Source organism: Rhincodon typus, chromosome 2, assembly GCF_021869965.1.
Source record: "Rhincodon typus isolate 14 chromosome 2, sRhiTyp1.1, whole genome shotgun sequence".
NCBI classification, from domain to species: Eukaryota; Metazoa; Chordata; class Chondrichthyes; order Orectolobiformes; family Rhincodontidae; genus Rhincodon; species Rhincodon typus.
In genome coordinates, this window is record NC_063333.1 from 137554646 (window position 1) to 137577960 (window position 23315).

At 40.7% G+C, this 23315-nt stretch overlaps 1 protein-coding gene across 3 annotated transcripts; it reads right to left on the reverse strand.

Annotated features, from left to right (window-relative positions):
* Positions 1 to 1520: 1520 nt before the first annotated feature.
* LOC109911208 (C-C chemokine receptor type 9-like) lies at positions 1521 to 19537 on the reverse strand. 3 transcript variants are annotated; one of them, XM_048618680.1, is made up of 3 exons: positions 19302 to 19537; positions 11470 to 11575; positions 1521 to 3693 (listed from the first exon to the last, which is right to left on the reverse strand). In XM_048618680.1, exon 3 carries the CDS (start codon positions 3673 to 3675, stop codon positions 2581 to 2583), a length of 1095 nt encoding a protein of 364 aa, XP_048474637.1. In that variant the 5' UTR covers positions 3676 to 3693; positions 11470 to 11575; positions 19302 to 19537; the 3' UTR covers positions 1521 to 2580. The 3 variants fall into 3 exon arrangements, with proteins under 3 accessions (XP_048474637.1, XP_048474629.1, XP_020366058.2); XM_048618672.1 differs by lacking the exon at positions 11470 to 11575; XM_020510469.2 differs by lacking the exons at positions 11470 to 11575; positions 19302 to 19537 and adding an exon at positions 8356 to 8450.
* Positions 19538 to 23315: the final 3778 nt, after the last annotated feature.

Consider the following 23315-nt stretch of genomic DNA (forward strand, 5'->3'; position numbering starts at 1 on the left):
GTTCTGTCTCCAAAGTATGGAGGAGACCACATTGTGAGCAGCAAATACAGTAAACTAGATTCAGTGAAGTCCAGGTAAATCCCTGGAAGGTGAGTCTAGAGCCTTATAAGGTGAAGAGGGAGAACGTAAGTGGGCAAGTGCTACACCTTCAATGATGCACAGAAAGATGCCATGAGGGTATGGGGAGGTATTAGGATTGGAGGAGTGGATCAAAGTGTTCTGGAGATAACCATCCCTGCAGAAAGCTGAGAAGGGAGGGGAGGGGAATATGAGGCTGGTGGTAAATATTGGTCTGGTTCATGTATCAGAGCTCCTGATGCTGTTTATGCTCTGGTACTGAGATCTGTCATTGCAGGCTGAACTCAAAGAAAGCCTGCAGTTTATGTAAAGTACCTTCAGCCGAGAGGCTGAACCCATGCAGTTTGGGACCTGCATCTGATCCTCACCATCCGCATTAACCCTGTTCCTCTCTCCCTGGAAGCCTTCAGCTCTGTTGAATGTTTCCGGTTGGAGTGAGGAGTTGCTAGGCTGTGCTGGGTCTCCTTGGTGCAATTTGCCTTAAAACACCCAAACCAGCACAAAAAGTAAAGAAATTTCCAGCACAAATGTTTTGCAGTAGTTTAAAACAAAATCATTCCAAAAGTCAGGCCGCCCACAACACACCACAATGAATTAATCACTACAGTATTGCAAATTTCTGCCCAATTTCAGTTTGACGGCAGGGAGCTAAAATTTAGTGTAGGCAAATTGCACCTTTAAAAAGTTTTCAGTTTTTTAAAAATATACTAATTGTACAGCAGTGCAACTGGTAAATGGTTCTGTATCGTCTTCAAAATGCTCTCAGTTATCAAAGATTGGATTACTCAGAGGTGGTAGATCAGGCAGTCTGATTAAAAATGTTTTTTTTTGTGTGTGAGACAAAGCCATTTTCAACTATTTATTTATCTGCACCAGACTAACATTTTTAAGCACATCAAGGAGTATTTTCAGTATTATATTCCAAAATGCTTCCCAACCCTGGTGATTCATTTAAACCTTTAAAGGGCGAGATTGTAGCTCATTCAAAATCCAGTTAAATAGATTAGGCTGTCTATATCTAGCAAAATGCCATTAATTTTGAACAAAAACGTGAGGAAAAACATGAGTACAAATTTGAGTACATTGATTGTGATCAGAGCGGAAATTTTTCGGTGTCATGTTTTAGGCAGTGAGCGATTAGGATCTGGAATCCCTGTCTGTTGTTGGGGTTGAAGCTGGTTCAATCAAGGCTTGAGTGTAATGAAAACAACAAAAGAGAATTCTGTCATTATTTGAAGAGCCACAAGGAAAAGGAGAGACAGCAGTGAGATTTGCAATATTTTTCTTGGCAGGTCGAATAGCTTCCTTATACACAATCTGTAACTATTCTATGATTTTATGAAACACCAAATTGATTAAGAGAATTATTAATAAAATGTTACTGCTGCACATCACAACAAAGATTGTGAATGCAAATAAAGCGATGAAGGCACAACAGGGTGTCCAGTTCACAGATTTACTGTCAACATATACACAAATACAAGAGTAAGTTTTTGGAATTCTTACAAAGTATTGAAGAAAACATCATTAAAAACAAGGTACATTTAAAATCAGTATGAGATGGTCAAGCGACCATAATGCTGGTGGTATGCAAGCTTATATTGATGAAATTTCCTCTAACCTTCTGCAAGAGAATGGTTTATAGATAGTTCAATTCCTTACTGTACCTGTCTATAAACACCTGACCCATTCAATATTACATACACCCAGCATCTTCATAATCTTCTGCACAGTGCATTACCGAATAGAACTTTTAAAAATAACTTTCTTCCAGCCAGTGAACAAAGTTTGCTACAAGTCACTGGCATGTTATTAAAACACATTTTAATGCACAAAATTTAAAATATTAAAATAGTTCCAAATCTAACTTCCTATTCAGGCATTTTAATGCTAAACAAAAAAGTAAAGCTCTCAATGAATAATTCATAAATTTCAATCCAAGAGTCACTTCACTCATCATTATGATCTCTCTTATTTTAAATAATGGTTGCCATTTCATTTTTTTCCGTCATCGTTAACCAAGGGGAGCTTTTCTGAGCGTCCCAGCCACGGTGAAATCGCCGACAGTTTTATCGTGTGAAATTACTTTGTGTGTGTATGTTGCTGACAGTTATAACGGGGGCGCTTGTCATAGTGGGGGAATTGTAAGTGCTAACCAGTTTCTCTTCTGTTCACGGTTCTGCTGATTCAGTCCTTGCAAGTTGTCACCACACTGCCGAATGTTACTTTTGGTTTTCTGCAAATGAGTTCCAAAGTTTGAGGTTCGATTGAGACTTTAACAAGAAGAATGATTTCCCCAGTTGCACTCTAGTTGTCGCTCTGAAAACTGCTTGCCCAGATCTAATTGGTAAACTTCGAGTCGAGTTGGGGGGGGGGGGACAAAATAACTAAAACAACACTCTTCAGCTGTTCTGGCCTTTCAGGTGCAGATGTTTTGATTCAACAAAGAGATGAATTCTGCAAATATTTGTGCTCCTGACTTGCAACTTCTATGAATGGTGTTTACAAGGACAATGTCCCTGTTGTGTCTGTTTCTGAATGAACAGAGCTGCGTTTCCATATGGTCTGTTGCGGTCTGCTGGCTTCCCTGAGATGCCGTTGGCCCACACAGCCTATATCTTTCATAATTCTCAACAAATCTTGTCGGAATCTAACGCCGAGGAATGCATAGAGGAACGGGTTCAGGCAGGAGTGCAGGAAGGCTATGCTTTGTGTAATCTCGGTAGCAATGTCCACATTCTTAAGCGTCTCACAGTCCGTTATTGTTATATTGGCAGCGTCCATGGCTTTCACGATCATCATGCTGTTGTATGGTAGTTGTGAAAGGACAAAAACGCTCACCACTGTCCCTATCAACTTTATAGCTCGGTGCTTCTGAAAGCTCTTGGCCTGGAGCAGCTTCCAAATGATTGTGGAATAACAGAACAGCATGACAGCAAAAGGCAGGAAAAACCCAACAGTAATCTGCATTGCCAGCCCTGCTACTTTCAGGATGTTCCCAGGATAGTTTGTTGAGCAGCTCTGTTGGCTCTCGTTTTGCGAACTGTAACGAAAGTCGGGGAGCGATAACAATACTGCAGTCACCCAGACCACTAGAGAGATTAGTTTGCTGTGAAGAAATATTTTCTGTTTTGAGACGCGTGCCTTTACTGCTTTTACAATGGCGATGTAGCGATCGATGCTGATGCAAGTCAGCAACAGCATGCAACTGAAGAAGTTTATTTTGTAAAAGCCCCTAACTGTTTTGCACAGGAAGTTTCCAAATATCCATCCGAATCTTGCATCTAGAGCCCAGAATGGTAGAGTGCAGAGGAAGAGGAGGTCTGCAATAGCCAGGTTCAGAAGATAGACATCTGTCATGTTTCTCAATCTCTTGTAAAGAGCATATATCACTACTACCAGAATATTCCCAACGAAGCCTAACAGGAACACAATGGTGTAGAAAGGTGGTGTGAAATGCTGAGCAAACTGTCTAACATCTGATTTCCTGCACATTCCACTTGATTCTTCGTCATAGTCATACAGATGGCTGTAGTCAAGAACTGTTGTAAAGAGAAAGTCTTCATTGCTGCCAATTCCAGTTGTTGTTGAAGCCATGGATGGTGGTCTGTTCTCCTGCAATTGAACAGACTGTTGGTTAACCAGAGTAAACATTGCAGTTAGACACTAGGTTCAAGGGCAGGTTTAATTAAGTAAAAGCTTGCAAGGTTCTTTTCACAAGGGGATAATTTCTTAAGATAATTTTATGAGCAAAGCTTGGGTTGCCAAGGAATAGATTCAAATTTTTGAAATTTGGCTTTAAAAAATGTTCTGCCATTACCAAGAAAAGGGCAACTTAGATCTTGATAGGATTAAAATGTTGCTGAAATTTAGGTCAATCTATGTTTACAGCATCTGGAAATATTCACTAACAAAATGGACTGCAGTAGTTCAAGGAGGCAGCTCACCACCACATTCTCAAGCTCAGTTAGAGGTGGCCCAACCAGCAACAACTACATCGCATAAAGATTTTTTACAAAATCTCTAGCAAAAAATATTCTTTTATTATTATTTGTTCACAGGATGTTGGCTGACTAGGCCAACATTTATTGCCGAGCCCTAGATCTTCCGAGGGCAGTTAAGAGTCAACCACATTGCTGTAGGTTTGGAGTCACATGTGGGTCAGACCAGGGATGGAAGCATTTCCTTCATTAAAGAACATTCGTGAACCAGATGGCTTTCTCCCAACAACGGTTTTATTGGTCTTCATTGGATTCTTAATTCCAGGTATTTATTGAATTCAAATTCTACCATCTGTCCCCAGAACATTACCTGGGTCTCTGGATTAATCATCTAGCAATAATACCATTAGGTCACTGCCTCCCCTAACATTGTCCAATTGACAAAAAGAGTTCATTAATTAAGCAGGGAGGAAGGGTTAAGATGTCATGTCTCTGGGTCTTGAAGGATGGTGGAGTTAAGTTCCTAAAAAGCTTCAATATATAAATGTAAACTTTAAGGAATATTAACAGGTCTTACAGCATCCATGAAGATTCCAATATGTCTCTTCCTCAGGACTCTAAAGAAGAGGTATAAAGGACTCAAAACATTAATTCTGTTTCTCTCTCCACAGATGCGGCCAAGTCTGCAGAGATTTTCTAGCATTCCTGTTTTTATTTCAGACCTCTGGCATCCATAGTTATATGCTCTTAGTCCAAGTAAGCTTTACCTGGGCAGGAAGCAGCACATTAAAAATCTACATTTAAATGAGGACAAATCCAAGCCAGCTAACTCCAACTCCAATAATATTAAACAAAGAACTGTGGATGCTGGAAATCTGAAACAGAAACAGAAAGTGCTGGAGAAACTCAGTGGGTCTGGCAGAATCTGAGGAAAGAAAGCAGAGCTAACAGATCTAGCAATTGTTGTTTTATTTCTAACTCTATTTGCCTAACACCAATGAATTGTAAAATAATGGAACTTATTCTTAATTGTAAGGCGTAACTGATTGAGCCTGAATTTGCTGTAGGGGGGATGCAGCCGCAGATTTGCTTCACAATTTACAACCATCTCATCTGTTTATGGCATATTAATTAGGTGAAGGGAATTTAATCACATACTTGAGCGCACTTATAAATGGCCCTTATAATGCAGTAGTAGTGTCCCTACCTCTGATCTGGGTCCAAGTTCCATATGCTCTAGAGGTGCATAATGACTTTTCTAAATAGTTTGATTAGAAAATATCAAGAGGACTTATAAAGAGAAAGTGGAATTCACTATTTCTACATAAACCCTTATTTTAATTTGCTTTGGTAAATTTCCTTTGGGTTTTTGTCCTGAGTTACAGTGTTCTTTTAAGGGGCTTCCTGGCTTAATTTGGCCTATGTTGGTTCATGGGTTTTCTGACTAACTATAGAGAAAGACTATCAGTGAGGACAGCAGAGGCTGGTGTGCACAATCTCCCAAAGTCATGTTTTAAGTTTAGCATTTTATTACTGTACTCCTGTCATCTTTTAATTTGATCCTATTTGCTTCATTTGAGTTTCTCAAAAGAGAGGTAGTTTTATGGTGCATTGGTAGTGTCCTTACCTTTGGGCTAGAAGGTTTATGTTCAAGTACCACCTATCCAAGGGGTGTATCATAACATGTCCAAACAGGTAGATTCAAATAGCTATAGGATCCTTAATGGTCTTGACAAGGAGAATTTGGAAAGGATCTTTAATAAGAGGGCTCTAATGGTGAAGTCTTCACCTGATGAAGGAGCAGTGTCCCAAAGCTTGTGATTTCCAATAAACCTGTTGGACTTTAAGCTGGTATTGTGTGACTTGTGACTTGATCTCAGGAGACAATGAGAGCATTCATCAGAGAACTGCTGAAACTATATCTACAATCAAGTGGGAATCCAAAATTGGAAGGGTGGTTTTAAACTGGAATCCATATGGAGCAAGTTGGAACAGAGACAGTGGCTGAGAAAGGAGTTGACTGTGGACTTAGTTTTAGCAAACTCATGATCAAACATAATGCAATAAAGATAAATTAAAAGATAAACTAAAATCTTGTAGATGAGAAAAAGTTCCTAGGAGAGAAATAGCAGTGAGCTGAAAAATAGCAAAACTGGAAATCTAAAATAAAAACAAAATACTGGGATCAGTCAGAGATAGTAGGAACTGCAGATGCTGGAGAATCCAAGACAACAAGGTGCAGGGCTGGATGAACACAGCAGGCCAAGCGGCATCATAGGAGCAGAATGGCTGACGTTTCGGGCCTAGACCCTTCATCAGAAAAGGGGGAGGGGAAGGGGGTTCTGAAATAAATAGGGAGACAGTGGGAGGCGGATAGAAGATGGATAGAGGAGAGGATAGGTGGAGAGGAAACAAACAGGTCGAAGAGGCGGGGATGGGGCCAGTAAAGGTGAGTGTAGGTGGGGAGTTAGGGAGGGGATAGGTCAGTCCAGGGAGGACTGACAGGTCAAGGGGGCGGGATGAGGTTAATCACTCAGTTGGGCAACATCTGTGGGAGGAGCACCTGATTAATGTTTCTGACCATTGGCATTTCAGAGTTCTCTCAAAAGGTCAAAAACCAGAAACATTACCTTTGTTTCTGTCTCTTTCTCCACAAATGCTGCCTAACCTGCTGAAGATTTTCAGCATTTTCTCTTTCCTGTTACACATTTGCAGCATCTAACCTGCAGGGTTTTAATTCCCACTTTATGAGCCTGCTATGTTCTCTTTGCTGTGTCTGAGATGGGGACTCAGGGATAGCAACTATACTTTTATGTTGGCTACTATTACATTTCACACACAATATACACAGCTCTGTCTGTACTCGTTTTGAAAAAAAACACAAAACGCTGTACCGTCAGTTCAATGTGGCTAAAAGTAATGGATTTAGAAGTGCATTTAGGATCAACTTTCTCGGCGGAGTTTTCACTCTCTATGAATATACATTTTGGTGCAGAATTTAACACAGCTCATGTGACCTTTATGCCCATTAATTTGAAAATTGAACAATTTTAGAAAGAAATACAGCAGCCAAACAAAAAATAGTGGTGCCTGAAAGATCAAAATGGGATAGTAATTAAAATTGTTTCTTTTGCCCTTCAGTCACGAACCATCCCATTCTGTTGCATCTTTCCCTCAAATGAAAATGTCTAGCTACTACTGGTTAAAACAATAAATTAAATCCATTGTAATCATTTGCCTTGGAATTGTCCAAATATAATCAAAATATAAACCAAAAACTTGACATGATCTTCAGGGAAATCCAACTACAATTAGCATGACTTTTTGATGTCCAAATTTTTGCATTGTACTAAAACACCCAAAGAGGTTCTGATGTACTTGCATTTCCAAGTCACTGAAGATTATACCAAGAATCACCGAAAGAATTGTCAGGTCTCATTCCATGAATTCATTAGCGGATCAGTGAAGCCAAGGTTATATGTATATTTTAACTAGGCTTTCACAAAAGCTAGGGCTACCAGTCAAGGGGACTCTGAGGAAATTCATTCCCTTTAACTGAAAAAGAGAGACATACTGTTGAGATTTTCGTCTTGCCCCTATCAAGATGAATGCAAGAATGCCAAATTTCAAGCGATCACAAGAACTTATATGCTGGATAGATCTCCCTTTAATATTCATGCAAACTAGTTTGGCTTCGTACTGATGATAATCTTGCAAAGATGTAAATCTTGTGTGAAGGTTTATTCTGATTCCATCAAAGTAGAAATTACCTCCTGCCGACAATCTCGCTCCCATTAAATGAGTCTGCATTTACACTAAAGCTGCAGAGTCAATGGAAATTGTTTTACATCTACAGTATAGCTACACTCTAAATACACTGTGTAAATAACCCATGCCCATACAGGTACCTGATCAAATGAAATGGCCAGAGAATGACCAGAACAAAGGTAATGCTGAACTAAACTATTACAGTAATATTTTCTGTGCACTGTTTCAAAATATCACATTTTCATCGTAGCACTGTGTGCGTGCTTATCTTAAACAATAGATGCAGACCACTTTAATCCACATCATCACTGCAGTTAAACGCTATAGCAATTTTTTTTGTAGATTGGTGCTCAGTTAGGGTGGTTTTCAGTTAAACGTTGTATTTTTGTCATTCAAACCACTGTCATACAAAGATTTATAACCAGTCAGGTGCAGAGTTTATGAGCACAAGCCACAAGTTAACCACATCCTGAATGCTCCCTGACACTCAAATCACCACATTGCGCATTGCATAACGTAAACAAGAAAACAGGCCAAGTCCAGCTTTGAAGATTTTTTTTTGTCTCACCTTTATTTACGTCTGTTTTCAACATGGTACCAAGACAGAAATTGTAAATTTTTTTTAAAAATCCATCCATTTACTGCTCTTTCTGATTTCCAGGTAGATCTTAATTGAATCTGTCAGTGGGCCTATGAAAAACAGGTGGGGCATTACAGGAACATTACAACAAATAGGAACAGGAAGAGGACATTCAACCCAACAAGCTTGATCTGCCATTCAACTAGATCATTTCTGATCTTCTACCTGAACACTATACTCAACCCTATCCCTATATCCCTGATCACTTTAATATTTAGAAACTGATCAATCTTTCTCTTGAATATACTCGATGTCTGATTCTCCACAGCTCTGTGGGCTAGAGATTTCCAAAGATTCACTAGCTTCTGAGTGAAGAGCTTGCTCCTTGGTTCAGTCCTAATGGCTTGTCTGACTGTTTCCCCCGATTTTAAATAGACCGATTTCGGGCTTATATGCTGCAAAGAAGACACCAACATTATAGCTGCACTCTTTATGTTTCTCCAATGCCAAAATAAGTTTCTCCATGGATTCAACATTTGTTTCAGCTCCGTCCTTTAAAGAACACAATCGATGTCAGTCCTGTTAGATTCTCCAGCCTTCCAGATGGCAAACTGCCGCAATTGTTTCAATTATATGGCTGAACAATCTATTTCCTTTGTTGATTGCTCCTCTCCAGTACTTGGACATGTTGAGCATCAACTGTAAGGCACCTAGATATTTCACATCTTCAACCTTAACTACTTTAGCACTGCTGATGGATTACACTGTGGCAAACATTACCCCTTTTGTGTGCGCCACTTTATTCTTAGAGATGACACCAGCCATTGTTGCTTCCACTTACAAACTTTGCGCAACTCATTTCATATTCCTTGAGCCATTTCTTCAGAAGCAAAATGTCCCTCCTTATGTTTTTTACTGTCTGCAAATTTGAAGGATTCCCATTGAGCCTCCAAAATGGTATTGGTATACCAAAATGGTATTGAAGTAAATGCCTCCACATCAACCATGGGAGTTACCAACTGAATGACTCTTCCACCTTGATCTTGCCTCATATTGAACCGTTATGAGCTTGTCCTTTAGCCTGTCATGTTGGTAAGATTACCATCATGCTCGATGTAGTTTTTCAACATTGTTACTCAGTGATGCTGTTACCTTGCTATACACTGTCTTGCAATTTCATTTTCCCGTTGTACAATGTGGTTTACTCTTGCAGTATGGCAGAGTCAGGGCTATTGTATATAAATGACCCAAAGTGAGGTATAAAGGGCCTCATTTAAAAGTTTGCTAATGATGCAAAATTCAGAAAAGTAGTGAAAAATGAGAAGCCAGTACGCTGAGGACATAGTCAGATTTGGTAAAATAGATGCACAAGACTCAAGGCGGACTAAATTCAATGCAAAGAAATGTGGTAGAAGATTTTAGAAGTAAAATGATGAGAATTATCTTGAATAAATGGTACAATTGTAAAAGGGGTACAGGGACAGAGAGACCCGAGGCTGGATTATACGCAGCGTGCCACAGCAGGAAATATGGTGGCCAGGCCCTTGCAATCATGGGAGAGAGGCCCCATGTTGGTTACCCAGCAGTGGCAAAGCCTCTGACTACCCACCCCCGTCCCCCCTTCTCAGATAAGTCAGAGGGTGGGGCAAGGGCTGACCTAGGATTCCCCACCATGGGCTGTGGGATGTCAATTAGGCTCAATAAGCATCTAATTGGCACACTTAGCCCCGTGTCCTTCACAATTTAATGGTGGTTCAGGGACTAAATGGAGGCTGTAAAGGTCTCCCACACCTTTAGAGGACCAACCAACAAATCATACCGGATTCTCCAGTGGCTTCTCAAAATGGGCAGGCAGTAGTGCTTTGCAGTTGGCCACTCTCTGCTCGGTTAGGAGACCCAGCATTAGGCAGGGAGGTGGCCAATGAAAGCCATCCCCTGCCATTGCCTCATCCCTCCCTTCTTTCCCTTTTCTGTAGCTCCCATTCCTGCTTTCACTCACCTTTCGTCTGGGATCCAACGATGACCATGGACACTGTGTCACTTAAAGCCACCACTCCAGCTGGCACTGGTGGTATGAGGAGCTACCATCGTCTGACTAACCAGCAGCTCTCGGGAGACAGCCTGGCACCTCAGTCACCGGGGCAGGCTCAATCAGACCACATGGATAGTGTTTAGTCATACCTTGTCCACAGAAATAGCTGGGAATTGATTCTCCAACCAGTGGGCTAGACTACTAGATTCTGGCCGAACAGAATCCCAGGCTCTGGTGTCACCAACATCAATCTTTGAAGGTGACAGGACAAATTGTGAAGGTCGCTTAAAAAATAAAATGCCTACTGCCTCCTGGGCTTTATAAATAGAAACATCACTTACAAAACCTTTAAAATCACTGCTTATACCTGAGAAAAATTCAAAGCCAATATTGATTGATCGTTGTTAGGTAAAAGTGTAGAACTGGGCTGGCAGATGGAGTTTAAAATGAAAAGATCCGCCATGAGTTAATGGAATGGCAGGACAGGTTTGAGGGGCTGAATGACCTCCTACATTTCAGCGATGACTCACAACACAGAAGCAAATTGAATAAGATTCTCCATGTAAGTAAGATTCTTCAAACTTTTTTTATCTCAAATCTCTGTGCCTTTTAATTGTATTCAGCCTATCCAGTGAAAAAATCTATTGATGTTTTTGAGACTATAATTTCATAAACTTGGATTCCTCCAGCTCCGTGAAAAAGAAACAGCCTTTCAAAACGCTCTTCATAACATGAACCCTTGTCTCAGGATAACTTCCAACTAAATCCGTTCTTTGGCCATTTCATTTTGGTGTTTTCTTTTCAAGTATGTCATAAAAGCCCCAATTTCTTGATTATCTTTCTTCCTAAGAACTGAAAGTATTTTGTTACCAGATGGTTTCAAGAATGAAAAAGATTAATCAGTGATTTTTGCCTCATGAGCATTTTCACATATCGAAGGGATTCCAATATGAGCGCTGCTCACTCAAGTTTACCATCGGCGACACACATTCCCCAAATCCATTTCTTTCTCATCCTGTAGAGTCAGTTAGAGTACGACCAGGTAGTAGTGTGCAAATTACAAAACATACCTCAAAAACCCAGTCTTAGTTAGACCTGAACTCTTAGAAAAGTTGAGAAAAGTTACTCAACTTAACAAACGTTTTCGATTGAGAACCTCAGCAGGTCTGGCAGCATCTGTGGAGAGAGAAAGCAGAATTAACTCTTTTCGAGTCCAGTAACGCTTTTTCAGAACAGTTCTGCAGAAGGATCACTGGACATGAAACGTTAGCTCTGCTTTCTGTCCACAGATGCTGCCAGACCTGCTGAGTTTCTAAAGCAATTTCTGTTTTTTTTTTGTTTCACATCTCCAGCATCTGCAGTTCTTTGTTTCATTTTAAGCGCTTTTGATTGCTCTGTTAAAAATACCTGACCATCTCAACGTAACCCTCAATCCATTCTTTCAGCAGAAATGTATGGAGCTGAGCTAAAGATCATGATAAGAAGGAAAAGTACGCTGATGGCAGATGTTAGGTGGGTAATACAGTGGAGAGTCAGGCTGAATTGAAACGTTCTGAGGACTGATCAGAAAGCAAATGAGAGAAGTAAAGAGAGGCTATGAGTAGAAGCTAGCCTAAAAGGGAATACCAAAATAGTGAATGGAAAGAGTAAAAGAATGTTAATAGGAGGATTAGAGTCGAACCAGCCAAATGGGGACTTACATGGAGCTGAGGTATAAAATGTAACTTTGTATCTGCATTCACAAAGAAAAAAATGTGTCGCCTAAGCCACAGTAAGAACAGGGAAAAAAATATACTAGAAGGATCTGACTTTGATAAGAGACAGTATTGGTAGGATGTCTGTATTTAATGTTGGTAACAGCAACAGGATAAGATGCATCCAAGGATACTGAGGGAAGTGAAGGTGGAAATTGTTGAAGCATATATCACACTTTCCCAGTACTCCTTAGACTCAGGGATGCACCAGCCCCTGGTTTGAAAAGTGTAAAGGTAAGCCAGTCAGAGACAGACCAGTCAATTTAGCTTCAGCGGTGGAGAAACTTCGAGAAACAATAATTCAGAACAGCACGTTTGGCCACATGACCAAATGTGGGTTAATTATGGGAAACCAGCACAGATTGGTTATGGGAGAAAAGTGCTACCAGAGAGGGTTGATGATGAGGGTGGTGCAGTTGATATGGTACATGGACTTTAAAAGGCATTTGATACAGTGTTGTGGACTTGTGAGATAACTTATAAAAGGGGCAGTAGCAAGATGGGTACAAAATTGGGACAGTGGCAGAAACAGTGAGGTATTGGTTAACGGATATTTCTTGAGCAGGAGGAATGTTTGTTACTGAAGATCCCCGGGGATTAGTGTTGGGTCCCTTGTTCTTCCTTATATATATTAACATTCTAGATCTCAATCAACAGGGCACCATTTCAAAAGTTACAGATAAAATGAAACTCGGAAGCATTGTGAACTGTAAGGAGGACAATTTAGAATTTCAAAACCACCTAAACAAGTCAGTGAAATAGGCCAACAAGTGGCAGATTAAATTCAAGGCAGAGACATTTTGAAGTGATTCATTTTGACAAGGACTGCACAAAATAAGGAGCACCATTCTAAAGGGGCTACAGGAGCAGAGTAGCTTGTAGTGGAAATGTGCATAAGTCATTGAATGTGACAGGGCATGTTGAGAGAGCAGTTACTACAGCTACAATATCCAATATTGTTTGGTTCATAGGATCTCTACAGTGTGAAAGCAGGCCATTTGGCCCATCAAGTCGACACCAACCTTCCAAAGAGCAGCCCACCCAGACCAACCCCCATCCTATCCCTGTAACCCTGCATTTCCCATGGCTAATCCACCTCATCTGCACATCCCTAGACATTGCGGGCAATTTAGCATGGCCAATTCACTTAACCTGCGCATGTTTGGACTGTGGGAAGAAACCGGAGCACCCGGAGGAAACCCACGTGGACATGGGGAGAATGTGCAAACTCCACACAGACAGTTACCCGAGGCTGGAATCAAACGCAGGTCCCTGGCGCTGTGAGGCAACAGTGCTAACCACTGAGTCACTGTGCTGCCCCTAGGGGTATAGAGTACAAGAGTTAAGGGATTATTTTGAACTTGTATAAGATACTAGTTTGGCCTCAGCTAGAGAAATCCATCTGGGTGTCCCACCTTAGGAAGGAAGTGAAAATATCAGATAGGGTAAAGAAAAGATTCATGAGAATGGCTTCAGGGATGAGGAATTTCAGTTATGAAGAAGACACATTGAAGAATTGTGTCTGTTTTTCCTTGGAGAAAAGAAGGCTGAGAGACGATTTGATTGAGGTGTTCAAATTAGGAGGGACCTGGACAGAGTAAATAAGGAGAAAAGAATTGTGAATGAGACAGCACAAATTTAAATTGATTTGCAAAAATTACAAAAATTATTTGAGGAAAAAAAACCTTTTCACACTGCGATTTGTTGAGGTCAAGAATACACAATCTAAGAGTGTGGTAAAGGCAGGTTCAATCATAATATTCAAAAGGAAGTTAGATAGCTAAATGAAAAAGAAGATTGTGTAGGGTTATGGGATAAAGGGATCAAATGCATTACTCATTTGGATAGCTGGAGCAAACAGATGGGCCAAATGGCCTTACTCTATGTTGTAACAATTTCATCTTGTTGCTGGAAGATACATTTTATCAAAACTTTTCATCTTACACGTATCAGGACATTTCACAACAGTGCCAATTCATGAGGAAAACAAACATTTATATTGTATAAGAGAGTGCTAGTTAGGTAGCCAGTGGACAATAATTGGTAGAGACATTGCCATGAAGACCACACCCAGTAATGGGGATTGACAAATAACTTCCAGTCTTTGTTTAAATTTTAAACCCAGCGAATTGACTGATTAATTTGGGTACTGTCCTGAAAAATGAACCAGCGAATGGCTATCACTTAGTTTATCGAGTTGAAACAGTTGCAGTGGGCATACATCTTCTTTCTGCCTGCAAAAGACAGGGTCCTATACATTAGTATATGTACCTTCCAGTCCATGTACATGTGCCACACCACAAGCCCAACCCACAGTCCTAATTTTGTTGTCAGCATAATTCCTTGCACACATGTCCAACAGCAGAATTACATCTAATATTAGGCACTTCATTGCAAGTTTTGCAGGTTGGCTGGGGATGGTCAGTATCTTACTTGTTGTGAACAGCCTAAAGGATATGCTGTTGATATGATTTACCAATCTTTGGGACATACAACCTACATTTCTGGTGTCACATCAGCACTAAAATTCATGTACTTTATTGATTTATGAGATAATTATTGGCTTTTCCCTTGAATTGGCATTCTTGCAAATTATCCTGATGAATGCAAGTTTCAGTTTCAATAAAATGTATCCTTTTTTAGCAGCTCACAAACTGTGTACTACCAAATGATAATTCTTTATTACTTTATTCAGACCCATTAATGTTTACGCTGCAAACAAAACTTCCTCCTGCACCTAACTCCATCACTACATCCTTCTGTTCACTTTGCTTTAATCTAAATTCCTCTAAATGAATCCATGCTATTTGTCTCCCTATGGTAGTGAGTTCCTGATTAAGGATACAGAACTTTCTCTAAATTCTCAATAGTTTTGTTCAGAACTATCTTAAATTTATGGCCTTGATCATTGGTCTCTTCTACAAGCATCTTCTCAATATTTCTTCATTAAACCCCTTCATTGTCCTGATGTCCTCTAGTTAATCACCCCACAGCCCTCTCTTTCCACAAAAGATGCCTAAGTTCTTCATTTTCTCCCAGTTGGTATAACCACTCATTTCTGGTGTAATCTTTAAACATCTTCTTTGCATTATAAGTAGTGAAAGAATCAAGTCTTATATGTGAGACAGTTCTGACTGAATTAACTCATTGTTCCTCCTTTCAAATGTTATTCTAGATTTTTCCATTTTTGTCTGGGCTATTCATTTTGATGAAGCCCATTCCAAATTTTTGTTTGGATTAGATTAAGTTGTGTCATAATATTTAACCTCAATATTCTGTCCCTTTAGAAGCCACATCTGACTTCCTTCCCCTACGTAGAATATATGTTGTCAAGCTCCTCAAGCTTCTTTGACCATGCAGTTTGATGAAGATACGATTTATGTCTTACCTCTATCCACCTGCCTCAGTTCCATTATCTTTAATACCCTTTCCGACAGCCACAGCTTTACATTATCTGCTATTGTGGGTTTCTCAAGGCTCCTATTCCAATTCACTAGTCCATGCTTAAATCAGGTAGAATACTGCAGATGGGGATTAAGCAGTCTCTACCTGGAATTAGGCTAGTTCTACTCCAACACTCTTGCTGATGGGAGATTGGAATCAACTCGTTCGAGCTGGAAATTGAAATGTGAACTAGGCGTGTCTGAGGAGGTATTGACAATTGGCTGGCTCATTAATATCAGAGTGGGCTAAGATATTCCTGCTGGATTACAAGCAGTGAAGCAGTCAGGGGCTAGGAAGGGTCCATGCTGATCACATAATGAGAACCTTACCACTGCTCAATGTTAGTTAACTGTACAATTTTACCTGGGTACTCCTGAGTAGTAATTCCATGCATGTTTGACAGACCCTAAAACAAGTTGTTGCATACCTGTGTCTTCAGACAATATGAAATGAGTGGGAAAATAAGTGGAGAACAACTCACAAAGAGTCCGCAAGGGGATATAGACAGGATAATAGGCTATATTATGGCAGAAGGAATATTGAATCAAAAATCATAAGGTTATCACTTTGGAGAAGAGGTAGAAAAGCAGAATAATATTTAAAAGGAGAGAGACTCCTCAGTGGTACAGAGGGAATTGAGTGTTCTCTACATGCATCACTAGAAGTCAAAATCTAGAATGCAAGCCTTTATTGCAACTGGTACACTGTAGAGGGCCTTAGTGAGACCACATCTAGAGTACTGTGTATAGATTTGCTGTCCTCATTCAAGAAGGGATATATTTGCATTAAAGGCAGTTCAGGATAACTCTAGGATAACTTCTGTGAACGAGGTCACCTTCTGATGAAAGGTTGAGCAAGTTGATCCTGGAATTTAAAAGAATGAGATGTGATCTTGCTTAAACATATAAAATTCTGAAAGGATTTGACAGAGAGGATGTTGAGAGGATGTTTCCCGCCATCAGAGAATCTAGAACTAGAAAGTGCAATGAGAGGTTTCCCATTTAAAAAGGAGGTGAGGAGGAATTTCTTCTCTTGGAGATACATCAATGTTTGGAATTCCCCATCTCAGAAAACAGTGGAAACTGGCTTATTGCAACTATTAAGAGTCAGATGATTGGTCTATGAGGGAATGGGGTGTCAGCAGGAGCTCAAACTGAGACCACAAACAAATCAGTCATGATCTTATTATGTTGAGGGACTAAACAGCCTCCTGCACCTATCCTTTGTGTGTTTTTTCATGCCTGTCTCTGGGAACAGTGTGCCCTTTATATCAAAGCATCCTCTCCTTATTAGTCATTCTGTACTTTGGCTTGAATACAAATGTAGATTTGCACATTTATCAAACAGCCAGAGCCCAGTTTAAAGTGTGACACCACCTGCAATATGGGGAAACATTATTCTGTGCCTAACATTAAAAAAAATCCATGCACAATCTGAAAAATAGGCTGAAATGGAATTGTCCCCAGGAATTGTTGAGGGAACATAAAGCATGAAATGAAATAAAAGAGAGGAAAGACATGTGTGAAGATCTATTCTTCCTAACATCAAAAAGAAAATCAATCTGATTCCATCTGGAAGAAAGTATAAAAATAAAACTATAAATATATTTGAGCATGGAGACTGGACCAGCTCTTCATTGCTGCTTTGCATTTCTCAGTCATTGTTAAAAGTGGGTCAGAAATGATAGCATGTACTATGATGTTGCCTCATCATTAAACCTCTATGGTTAGAGTAAGGTATCAGGGCCAGAATGGATAGAAAGCAAGCTGCAAAACAGGAAACAGAGTGTCGGGGTTAAAGCTAGTTATTCAACCTGGGTAATAGAGGTGTTCCATAGGGATGTGATACTGCGGTTGTCATTTGCATGAATAATTTGGATTTGACAATCAGAAGGACAATTTCAAAATTTGAGGCTGACACTAAACTGGGGGCACAACTAATACTTGAGGGGAAGGAGATACAAGATAAGAAGACGGTAATAAATTTGCAGAAGTGTGTAAGTGACGAATGAATTTGCAAAAAGATACGGGCAAGTCAGTGCAGGAGTTCACACACATCCAGGTGAATAAAAGGGAAAAGGAGCAAGAGCGAGACATGAATTAAAAGACGGTTAACAAAACCATATATAATGCAAGCAAAGCTCTGGGGTTCATTTCTAGAGGTGTACAATTTTAAAACAGAGAAGTTATGTTAAACTTCTGTGAAATCTTGGTTTGACCATGCCAACACATGGGTGCCAGACGCTGTGCAGAAAATCATTTATATGATGATAGCAGAGCAAAGAGGCTCTATCTCTCAAAAAAGACTGAAATGTACAATAGTAGAAGGCTCATATGAACCATTAAAGCAGGTATAAAAATGGCCTGTGTCTGAGTTTTTAATTCTTATTGAAACAGCTTCCTGAAATGTATAAAATCCTGAGAGGACATGACAGGGGTGAATGTTAAACAGATATTTCTCCTCACTGGAGAGACTGAAATTAGGGGTCATGTTTTAAAAATAAGAGCTGTCCCATTTAGATGGTGATGGGGAGATTCTCACTCACTCAGAGAGTCTTAAATCCATGGAACGGTTTCCTTGGCACACCTCCCCATCCCCACCCCCCAACCCCAGAGAACAGCAGACGCAGGATCATTGAATATTTTCCAGGGCCAGTTAGATATCGGGTTGATTGACAAGGGAGCTAAAGAGCATTTGGAAAGACCTTGGTGTGGAGGTCACAATCAGATCATCCCTGAACAGGCTCGAGGGTCGAATGGCCTACTGCTGCTCCTAATACCTATATATATGCATATATCTCTATCCCTCCACACAACATCCAAACCTTCCTTCACCACCATTCAGCGTTTACTGGAAGAGCCTGTGCCTTCTTGCAGACCCACACAGCTCTCACTGAACATACTCACCCAGCGGGAAAATCCAAAATATTCATTCTGCTCTCAATGCAGTGGTCATAGCTTGGAAGCTTGAATGAGCTCCCAAAACTGGTTTCCACTCGGGGTTTTTTTTTAATTCCAGAGAAAAGGAAATTAAAGGCATTAGAATCATGATTTCATTTTATGAAATCTCCTCAATTGGTTTAAGGGTGGACCCTGATCCACAGAATCTCCTGATGACCATTGTAGAGACTATGGCAGCAAATTCCTTGGAAAAAATGACCCACTGTTTGTAAGAGAATGTGCCTGCCCCATAAAAATTATGCAGTGAGCACGTCTCTTCTTCTGTGGAAAATCACAGAAAATTGATTCTCTTACAGATTTATAAACATTCCAGCGTCATGTCTCATTCCACTCTGCTGCTGAGTCTCCACACCTTGCATTATCCCACAAAAGAAGAATTAATGGATTTTACCTTATCAAAAGTTTGTGACCTAGAATTGCACAGTTAGAATATCCCCCACACAGAGTCATGCAGCACGGAAACAGACCCTTCGGTCCAACCAGTCCATGCTGAATATAATCCCAAAAAATCTAGTCTCACCTGCCTGCTACATATCCCTCCAAATCATTCCTATTCACGTACTTATCTAAACGTCTCAAGAAATGTTTCATTTTTTTCAGCTTGACTTTTGTTTAGTCCTGGAGAGTTGAGGCTCGTTAAGTTACAAATAAACACAACACAAAATGCAATCTCAGTGATATTAATGCCACAGGTTTCAGTCAACAGGCCTGACCGAGAGCAGTACTTTGAGAAATGGTTGTTACCTTCAGGCCTTGCTCCAACCTTTGTGTGCTGCTGTTTCTGAATTGGGTCTTCTGCAGCACGCTATGCCGATCACTGCCTCTGACAGCAAAATGGGTCCTTTAGATTTATCTTCAGCTCTTTTGTTTGAATTCCCCACTTCGGCTAATGGGATTTTTAAAACGCTGATCAGCTACAATAACTCTGTCAAACCTATCTTTCGAATTTATGTGCTTAGAATTGACCACAGCATGTGACGGCAGTTCTGAACCACAATAAGACTGTCCTTCCTTTGCTTTTACTTCAAGCTGTTTCACTACAGTACAGCTGCACAAAGTGTGAGGGCTCATAATCTGACACAAGACTAACTAGCAAAAGCTGACAGGTTCTGATACCACCTACAAAGTCCCATATTTTGGAATGACTTTAATTTAGAATTCTGAATTTCCGTGTTATTTTCAGCATGGTGCAGATGTTACCTAGCCCTTGTGCTGAAAATACTGAAGAAACTTGTTCCTTAATACATCCGGGTATGTTTATGCTAGTGTTAGGAGGTCCTGTGGCTCAGTAGGTAGTGTACCTACCACTAAGCCAGATGCTCCAGGTTCGAGTCCCAGTCCAGATCCTGATGGCCAAGAAAGATCTGTTCGTAACACAAGCATCGACCTGCAATTCCTTCCAGCATATGTCAACAGCAAGTGATAAGAGTGAGAGAGATTCATAATCACCCACATGATGGAAAAGAAAGCTAAAGCCTCCATCATCACTGCCCACAGTTCCAGGTAGCAGGATTCCCATCAAATTACTTGTACAGGAACCGAGACTTGCTGTGTGATCTATAATACACCACCATTTGGCACCAAATACAAATTTCCTCAATCTGTTAATAATGCAAATATTAATCTTTGAAACCCCTGAGGATACATTTACAGAATTTGACTTTTTTAAGTGCACAGATGTTCCCTGTATTTATGCTGTTTTTATAGTCACTGTGATTGTAGCAGTGCCTCACCTGAACAAATGAAAGAAGTGTAAACTTGAATTAGCAATTTGCAGAGGTCACCGATTTTACTTGTTGATTACAGGCTCTTCAGTAACTTATTTTAAATCCAAAGGCACAAGTTGTCACAATGGCTAATAACTATTACTTAACTGTCAATTCCAATTATAACTACCTACTGAGTTCCAACTGCATATAGTTGGAACATATGGCCGTATTAAAATTAATGCATATCCATGTCACCTATTCAAAACGTGATTACAATGATTCAATCCCAACTCATTTCTACAGAGTACACCAAACTTAATACCATAGTGCAACTGAAACATAAGTAAACATAACTATCACATTTAGTGAAGCCAATTTTAGCTGTGTGCTTGTGAATGAGCTTCAAGTTAGTTAAAATCTGCAGCACCAAAACAGATCATTCAGCCCATTTGGTCAAAAAGCCACAAAAGATATTTATGCTCCACACCTCCTCATTGAATTCTCCCAGCGTATCATTCTATTCCTGTCTTCTTCACATACTTATTCAATTTCTCCTTATAGGTGACTATGTATTTAGCTTAAATATGCCTTGTGGTAGAGAGTCCCACATTCTCATCTCATAATGTGTAATAGACTAATGAATTTGCACAATAACTGCTGGAGAAGGTATGGAGGAAATAAAGACTTTTTAATTCCTTCTTGGGAGGTGGCTGGGCCTGTATTTATTGCCCATCCCTAGTTGCATTTGAGAAAATTAAAAGTTTGTATACATGTACAAACCGATTCAAGAACAGCTTCCTCCCTGCTGTTATCAGACTTTTGAATGGACCTCTTTAATATTAATGCTGATCTCTCTGTGCACCTCCTTAGCAACTGTACCACTGTATCCTGCACCTTGTTCTGTTACCTTGATGCACTCTGCCTGTAAAGAACTTAAGACATTTTTCACTGTACATCAACTCACATGACAATAATAAATTAATTCAAATCAAAGGCAGTGGTGACCTGCCTTCTTGAACAGCGGCAGTTCATGTGCTGTATGTTGACCCACAATGGCATTAGGGAGGGAATTCTAGGATTTTGACCCAGAGATAATGAAGGAACGGCGATAAATTTCCAAGTCAGGATGGTGACTGACTTGGAGGGGAACTTGTAGGTGGTGGTGTTCCCATGTGCCTGCTGCCATTGCCTAAGTGGCAGTGGTCATGTGTTTGGAATCTGCAGTGCATCTTGTGGATAGTACACACTGCTGCTACTGAGCGTTTGTGGTGGAGGGAGTGCATGTTTATGGATGTGGTGCCAAATAAGTGGTCAATTTCAGCCTGGATGGTATCAAGCTTCTTGAGTATTGTTGGAGCTGCTCTCATCCAAGCAAGTGGGCAATATTGCATCACATACCTGGCTTGTGCCTTGTCAATAGTGGACAGGGTTTGGAGAGTATCCCTAGTCTCTGACCTTCTCTTGTAGCTGTTGTGTTTATGTGGTGAGTCCAGTTGAGTTTCTGGTCAATGATAATCTCCAGGATGTTGATAGTGGGGGAACTCAGTGATGATAACACCATTGAATGTCAAGGGGTGGTGGTTAGATTGTCTCTCATTGGTGATGGTCATTGCCTGGCATTTGTATGGTGTGAATGATACTTGCCATTTGTCAGCCCAAGCCTGGATATTGTCCAGATATTGTTGCATTTGAACATGGACTGCTTCAGTATCTGAGGAGTTGTGAATGATGCTGAACATTGCACAATCATTGGCGAACATCCCCACTTCTGACCTTACGATGGAGGAAAGGTTATTGATGAAGTAGCTGAAGAAGGTTGGGCATAGGACACTACCCTGAGGAACTCCAGCAGAGATGTCCTGGAGCTGAGATGACTGACCTCCAACAACTAGAACCATTTTCCTACGTGCCAGGTATGACTCCAACCAGCAGAGAGGTGACCCCAATACCCATTGATTCCAGGGTTCCTTGATGCCACACTCGGTTGAAATGCAAAATGATGTCAAGAGTTTTCACTCTCACCTCACGTCTGAAATTCAGCTCTTTTGTCCTCATTTGACCCAAGACTGTAATGAGGTCAGGAGCTGAGTGGCCCTGGTGGACACAAACTGGGCATCACTGAGCAGTTGTTGTTTGAGAGCACTGTTAATGACACCTTCCAACACTTTACTGACTAGCATTTTCCAGTGCTTTGAAAACATCCCTCGGTGCTTCACAATCAAGAAGTACTTTTGAAATATTATCGCTATTGGAGTGTGGGCACACAGCGGGATTCCACAGTCAGCATTGCTGTAAATTACCAGATCAGCTGATTTCAACTCAAGTGAGATCTATATATGTTCAGCAGGACACATCACCATCTCCTCTTCATGTGTTAATTTTCCATCAAATGGCAGGTGGGGCCCTGACTTCACTGGATCATAAAATCCTTATAGTGCAGATAGAGGCCATTCAGCCCATTGAGTCTGCACTGAGCATCCCAACAATGCCCCCCCCCTCACTTAACCCCACTTAATCCACATTTCACATGGTTAATTCACCTAGCCTGCACAACCCTAGACACTATAGAACAATTTAGCATGACCAATCCACCTAACCTGCACATCTTTGGACTATGGGAGGTGACTGGAACACCCGGAGGAAACCCACACAGACACGGGGAGAATGTGCTAACTCCACACAGGCAGTCACCCGAGAGTGGAATCGAACCAGGGTCACGGGCGCTGTGAGGCACGAGTGCTAACCAGTGTGCCACTATGCCTTTTGAAAGACAGCAGCTGGAATTTTCCTCTTCCTGGCGTGACAAGGAAGTTGGGAAATGTGGCAAGAATGAAAACAAAAGGTCACAATCCCGATGGGTGTAAAAGTGGAATGGTGTGTGTAGGCCAGGCCTAATCCTAGTCCCTGCACACTGTGTTTAGCCTACATGTTGTCCCCATCACAGTGTCACAGTTCCAGGATGGCTGAGCTCTGAGGCTGTCTGCAGCCAAGGAGTCAGCGTCTGGGAGAGATGAGCAATGCTTGGTCATTATAACTACTTCCAACCTTC